Here is a 6954-nt window from a genome sequence, read left to right on the forward strand (position 1 = left end):
ATAACCAGAAGCAAACATCATTAGTCACACTAATCGATAAGCTCTCAAGAAGCTATAGGCAACCAGGGCTTTGCAACCAGTAAGGATGCAAACCTGAGTGTCCAGGATGTTGGATGGAGTCATGGGACCACGTCAGCTGTTGAGAGAATGTGCAGGGGAGGGGAAGCTGAGAGCAACAAAGAGGGGGGGTAGACAGAAAAGGGGTATAAAAGCAGCTGGTTGGATATAAACCTGGGTCAGTCAGAGCTGGTCTGGATGAGCTCTACACTTGACCACCACAGCCTGTCCTGTCTTCTTATTAGATCTTTTCATAACTCTCTCTGTGTAATCCCACTCTACCCCATGTAGGTGTGCTGCAAGGACTAAGTGCCAGCTACTGGAGGATCAGCATGAGTGGATTTGGTGCCAGCTACTGAAGTCAGATGGGGGACCAGGCACCCCTGGCCTGTGGTGTCAGCTACTGGAGCCAGTGGGGCCTCACCCTACCACCACTGCAGTAATAACTCTGTGTGTCCACAAAACCAGTTACTGGGAGGACCAGCACAAGTGAGGGGCTCTGTGCCAGCAGCTAGAGTGGGACAGCAGCTCACAGCTTGTGTGCCTGGTTGCTGGAGGAGGTGACTGACTGTTATCTCCCACAAACCAGGCACGCATGCGGTGTGCATGTGTATCCACCAGCAAACTTCAAGCTGGACCAGCTGGGCAAGTAGGAGGCCTTGGGTCCAGGCAGGGGCACTGATGTATCAGGCATCAATTTCAGAACCCATACTGGGATTGAGGTGTCAGAAGCTCATCTAAGTCCTGTGACATGTGCTTAAGCCAAATGTCATGCAGAGGCAACCCTTCAAAATCCTGAGTGAGTTCCCATCCAGGCAGGGAGCCCAAGGCCTAGGAACTCTGCTTAGTGGTAGTCTTTCACGGGACATGCAACCCTCTTTCAGAAGAGCTGCAGGATGCCAGTTCTTCTCCAGCCATACTTGTCTTTATTTCCAATCACAACCCAAGGCTGTTGCAATGATGAAGGTACATACAGGTACAGAAACAACCTAATTGGGCTAGCTAACCAGCTTGCCTGACAGAAGGATGCTGTAGTCCACTACATCTGGGGAAGCAGACTGAAGTCTGAGGCTCTAAAAAGGTAGCTGGAGTAACTAAAGATGAAGCACTGCTGATCATCTGCATTGTATTGCCCCACAATGAACTGGGTCTGTAACTCAGAGTAGGTCAGCCTGCTCTCAAGGACAGGAAACTGAGGCACATGGGAAGATAAAAGAATCTGCACCCAACTTACAGGCAGCACAGACACAATCCAAGCAAGCCACATTTATCTCAGGTGATGTTGCTTTTATAGCTATTCCCAAAGTCGCAGCTCACCTGGCTGTGCTCGCACTGACTGCAAGGACTATCTCTAGCTCCAGCTGGACAGTCCTGCTCTAATTTTTCCGCCCAGAAAGTCAGCAGATTGCCATTCCATCTCCAGTATGGACTGAGCAAAGAGGTAGGTGAGTGGGGAGCCTAGACTCCACCAAGATTGACCCTTCCGCTACTGTGACCACATTAACCTGGCATAAGCCAGGTTCTTGTTCTGGAAGGTTTCTTATTTCAGGAATGGAGCAGGTCTTTTTAACTTCCTGAAGTGCTTTTAAATATATTTTTCTAGCCCCAAATTACATCACAGTAGGAATATTTCTCCAGAAGCAGTGCTATAATGAACTTAGCTGCTCTGTAGATTTCACATCCTGCAACCCACTTTGGCATGTGAAAATGGGTTAAGGGAAGCATGTGGATACATTTCCTTACAGTATGAGATGATGAAATTGCAATGTTCTCCGTAAGAGAAGAGATACTGCTTCCCAAGGCAGCCCAGGCAGCCTGGATATTCTCACTGTCCAATCAGTGGGAATGCCCTTAATAAAAGTACCACCTCATGGGATGAATAAAGGAAAACCACCTTGCCAGGGACCAGATAACTACAACAGTCAACAGCTGAGGTGCTCCCTTTAGACTAAGGCAGTGCCTTGCACTACCTCACACCACCTCACACCAAGATGAACCACCCAGATTCTCCTCAGCACAAGCTCAGATGTAGTCGACACTTACCCAAGGCCTCAAGAGCAGTCCAGGTGCAACAGACTGCCACCCTTGTCCCTACAGGCTGGCAAAGCAGTGTTCTCCTTCATGCCCACCACAGCATCAAGGTTATGCAACCTTGGAGGGTTGCAACTCTTGGGCCTAGGCTCAGCTGGAGGTTCCGACACAGCAACTTGGTACCAGCACAGAGGCACCACAAGAACAGAGATGGCAGTCTCCAAGCCATCTGTATCCAGCACCCTCTGTGCTCCCTCAAGGTGGATCTTGTCCCACAACTGCAACTCCATTTCCTATGAGACTGAGAAAGGCAAAGCAGAAGAGCATAACTAGGTCCCCTTGTGACCATGGGGGAAAGACATGGGGAAAAACAGGAAGAGGGACTTCCAGCAAGATGAAGGAGAATTACAACACCTGAACACCTCTCCTGTTGCCACCCCTGTCTCTCAGGGGAGAAGACATTAATTACAACCCCTAGCTGCTCTGCAAGCAGCTCACATGCACACTGGAAAAGGGAAGATGGCAGATTCAGCACTCACAATCCTTAGAGAGGCTTGTGCCCTTCCCCAAAAGCAGGTAATGTGGAGACTGCAGATGGCAATAAGAGGGATGACTCCTAAACTGGGGATGCACAAAGGGAGACAGAAGGGAAGAAGATTGCTCACCCTCTCTGTATGGGGAATTGTCAAGAAGGGGCAGGGCTACCCTCTTTCACCCAGGGGAAGGCATGCGAGCCAGGGATCTCATAAAAACAGGGCCCAACACAGCCCAAATGAGGAGCCCTCAAGCCACAATGTCCTTCAGAGCTCCAGACAGGTCAGGGAAAATGAAATGGTAGCCGCTCTCCAGGGTGTGTTTTGGCACCACCCTCTGGCCCTCCAACAGCATGATGGCCCGCTCTGCCCCAAAGATAGCCCGCACAGCCCAAGCAGGCACTGGCAGCAGGGCTGGGCGTCCCAAGGCTGCAGCAAGCTCCTGAGCAAAGGTCCCATTGGAGGTGGCAGGGGAGGATGGGGAGACACCATTGAGGACACCTTGCAGGCACTCACTCTCCAGGGCATGACACACGATCCCAGTCAGGTCCCGAATGTGGATCCATGGGAAGGGCTGGAGCCCAGAGCCCAAGGGGCCTCCTAGTCCCAGACGGAAAGGCCAGAGCATTTGAGAGATTGCACCACCGTCTCGGCCCAGCACCACCCCTGTGGAGAGAACAGAGTGAGAACAGGACCTCCCCCACCCTCAGAACTACAACCAGCAGAGAATCCTTAAGAGGGCTGGACTGGAACAGCACCCCAACAAGGAGAGGCACAAGACCTGATTATCCTTCTCCCTCCTCTTCCCCCTCTTGCCCCAGCACCAAAGCAGAGCCACCCTGAACAGGCACGATGCCCCATCTCACCAGATCTCACCACAACACCACGAGCTGGGCTCCCAGGGATGAGAGCTGCAGCCTCCCAGGAGCTCACCAGACGTGAGAAGAAGTCAAAATCCCCCCCAGGACTGTCCTCAGTATACTCAGCTGTGGGGCTAGGGCGGTAATAGCCTGTGGATGTAACAGCAGAAAGGGGGAAAGAGGGTCAGGGTTCAATTGTGACACCAGCCACTCCCCCACCCCCCTCGCAAAACAGACCCTCTTCCCTGCCTTAGAACTCAATCACTCCATCAGGGACATCCTCATAGGAACAGCACAAGGTCTCTCTGATGGCAATGCTGACAAGTTTTTGAACTACCAATGTGCTCTGCAAGTTCAGCAGGATGCACTAATACTCAGGTTGAGCTGGCAGCCCCAAGAACCAAATATACTAGCAAGGAACACACTGAGCTGGCTGCATAGAAAGGCGCTTGCTCTACAATTGGGCATCACAGATGCTAAACTGTGGCATCTTTCAAGACTGTAGCAAGCAGAAATGCAAAGCTGGAGATATGTAGGGGGATTCAGCTGAGGCCCTGCTTAGACAAACTGGTTCTACAGGATGCTTAAAGACTTTCACAGGAAAACAGAGAAAAGGTCCTGTCCTAATGACACCAAGAGAAAGCACAGCGACCCAAATTCCTCTTCAGCAGTACCAAAGAGCTGATCGAGGCTTGCCTAAACCCAGCGACATTGATGGCAATAAAGTTGGCATTTCAAGGCGAGATGTGTGTCCCCCTAGAAGTGTGTTTCTGTCTGGAGGTATACCTCTCCACGTCAGCATGAGTCATGCCTTGCTGGGCCCAATCAATACCTACGCCAGTGACGAGGACCCAAGCACGGGGTGGCTGTTCAGCATCAGCAATGGCTTTGGCCAAGGTCTTGGTGGTCTCAACCCGGCTGCTGATGACTTCCCTGCAGAAGGCATCACTCCATCTGTGAAAGAGAGTCAGTGATTATACTCCCCACAAGGACATCCCAGAAAACAACAGTAGCAAGGGGGGCCCCAGCAGACACCCGTTCACAAGCACAGGAGAGGTCACGTGAATACCCCCCCACCCCAGAGCAGAGGGAGGACATGGGAGTTTACCATCGAACTGCATGAGGACTTTGTGAGATGGTGGCTCGCCACTTACCACAAAAGGCTGTGGGTTTTGGACTGCCTTAGAACAAATGTAGCAGAGGACCTGGACACCAAAGCTGGGTGTGGTAAATTCTTCCGAAGCGCCTGGCAGAGGCATTTCCAAAAACACACTACTCACAGAAGTAAAAGTTTGCTTCTGATCTTGCATTATTTAAATGTAGTGTCATTTTGGAAATGTGGAACTACTTTGCCTGGCCTCCAACTGTCAGTTCAGAGGGGAACCTGTCTTCCAAAGGTCTCCCAGAACTTAAGAGGCCCACAGAAATGTTTTGGATACCTAACTGTTGACATCTGGGTCCTCAAGTAACCCAAGTGCTTCCTGGACACGCTGTTTACTCCCCAGATCCCTTCCACATTCTCTGACAACACTAGGTGACCTTGCCTTCACCTTGTCCCAACAGCACTACGGGAGACCAAGTTACCTGCGGAAAGGGTTGAGGACATTTTCACCAGCCAAGTTCACCACGGCATCGCACAGGGGCAGTCCAGAGTGCGACAACTCTTCCTAAGCAAGGGTAGACAAGACATTACACACACAGCCTTCCCTCTGCTCAAGCCTTCCCAACAACCAAGCAGGGCGGGCTCCTAAGAACTCCAGCCAATTCCCTCCTGACACTGCCTGGAGCACAAGCATGGAGAAGGCTTTGCTCCTTGGAGCTACAGCAGTACTCATCCCAATGACTATGACCGTGGAGCACCCAGGAGCCCAAGAATCTCCCACAGGAGCCTGATCCCCCACTGCAGATTCCCTGTACGCCATGGCAGGCCAGGGCAAGTGGGCTAGTTCCTCAGCCCTGACACGTTCTCCCTCTTGCGAAGGCTCTCATCTCATACCCAGCTGATCCGATCCTTGCCTCCTTGTCGAGACACGTGGGTGACTTCATGCCCACGACTCCGCAGCAACTGGGTCAGGGCTCTGCCCACAAAGCCAGTCCCACCACCTAGGAGAAAGACAGGACGTTACAGATTTGCTAACCCGGACTGCCATCCCCAGGCCTGCACAGGTGCCCCCATTACCACGGTCAGCTTCCCACGGTACATTACTCTGGGCCCAGACTCCCCTGCCCCCAGCTGCCCCGCAAAGCACCCCAGCCCTGAGGGCCTCCGCTCCCTGTGCCCGGGTGCCAGGCACCACGTCCTACCCGCTAGCGCCGGGGGAAAGGGGAGAAGGGGGCCTGACTCCAACCTCTGCCCCCAGCACCCGCAGTCGAGGCCTGCCCCCCACCCCTTCCAAAACTACGTCCCCCTCACAAGAGCCCCCGCACTCGCCTGCCGTGTGCAGCCTCCCACGGCGCCCCGGCCCCCACTCAGGACTAGCTCCCTCCGCCGGGGGACCTCCCGCGCCCACCCCGCTCCCAGAAGCGGCCTGGCCGAAACCCCCCACCCCGCACCAGCGCCCCTGAGGGACAACGCGCCCCGCCGCGGCCTGCGCGCCCCGGCGACCCCGCACTCACCCACCAGCACCCGCATGGCCGGGCCGGCTGCGCATGCGCCAAGCCGGCTGCGCATGCGCCTTCCCATCCCTGCGGGGAGGGGGCGCTTAAAGGGCCAGCGCGCCCCAGCGCATTAACCCCCCCAGCGCCAGCGCGCAGGCGGAGGCTGCGGCAGGGGTGGGCGGCCGCTTAGAAGCGTGCTGGAAAAACAGCCTAAAACGGGTCAGGAGAAACAGGGGAATGACGAAAGCCCGAGGAGTTGCCCAGCGGAGCCGGAACCTGCTGCGTGAACGCAGTAAAACGCGAGGGTGGGCGACTGATGAGCAGCTAAATAAAACACTGGATGAGGCACGGGTTGTGCCAGCTGCACGGAGAGGTGAGGAGGCAACGCGGAGGAGTTTAAGTCAGTCAGTTAACCAGTTCGTTAGAACAGCTGAAATGCCAGCGAAGTGTTTTTTAATATTTCTAATCAAGGGTGAAGAATTTCGCCGTTGGGAATTAGGCTGGGATTGTTCTCGCGGACCCTATGGACACCTTCTTGCTCGTCTCCTCAGGATCACGGGAAAAGAAATGACTTCAAGGGTGTAACTCTGCCACTGTACTTTAGATGTCTCCTCTGAGATGTGATGAAACGCACGTGAGAAGCCAAGACTTTCCACCTGCAGGCAGCTGGGGCAGCCTTTGCTTCGAACGAAGCCTCCTGTGTTGTCAGCTGCTGTTATCTTGTGTCCTGTGAAGAGCAGAGGGTGATAGCAGCCTGTAGGCAGGACCTTGCTGGCTGTTCTGAAGCGGGGACAAATGCTGGAGTATCGTGGTTTAACCCCAGCCAGCAACTCAGCACCACGCAGCCGCTCCCTCACTCCCCTCCCCACCCAGTG

The 6954-nt window shown here is 54.0% G+C and overlaps 1 protein-coding gene across 2 annotated transcripts; it reads right to left on the reverse strand.

The window, feature by feature from the left end:
* Positions 1-585: 585 nt before the first annotated feature.
* SDR39U1 (short chain dehydrogenase/reductase family 39U, member 1) lies at positions 586-6137 on the reverse strand. Of its 2 annotated transcripts, XM_010579876.1 has the most exons (6): positions 6098-6137; positions 5478-5584; positions 5066-5148; positions 4314-4435; positions 3488-3631; positions 586-3287 (listed from the first exon to the last, which is right to left on the reverse strand). In XM_010579876.1, exons 1-6 carry the CDS (start codon positions 6111-6113, stop codon positions 2872-2874), a joined length of 888 nt encoding a protein of 295 aa, XP_010578178.1. In that variant the 5' UTR covers positions 6114-6137; the 3' UTR covers positions 586-2871. The 2 variants fall into 2 exon arrangements, with proteins under 2 accessions (XP_010578178.1, XP_010578179.1); XM_010579877.1 differs by lacking the exons at positions 5066-5148; positions 5478-5584; positions 6098-6137 and having other exon boundaries at positions 4268-4338.
* Positions 6138-6954: the final 817 nt, after the last annotated feature.

The sequence above is a fragment of the Haliaeetus leucocephalus genome, unplaced genomic scaffold (assembly GCF_000737465.1).
Source record: "Haliaeetus leucocephalus isolate CR32 unplaced genomic scaffold, Haliaeetus_leucocephalus-4.0 Scaffold687, whole genome shotgun sequence".
NCBI classification, from domain to species: Eukaryota; Metazoa; Chordata; class Aves; order Accipitriformes; family Accipitridae; genus Haliaeetus; species Haliaeetus leucocephalus.

Excerpts from the sequence above, each read along its gene's own strand:
- SDR39U1 (XM_010579876.1), bottom strand. Across the intron at positions 4,436-5,065 it reads GTCCTCAACCCTTTCCGCAG|ATGGAGTGATGCCTTCTGCA; the intron begins GTAACTTGGTCT and ends TCTCTTTCACAG. Across the intron at positions 3,288-3,487 it reads TGGTGTTGTGGTGAGATCTG|GGGTGGTGCTGGGCCGAGAC; the intron begins GTGAGATGGGGC and ends TTCTCTCCACAG.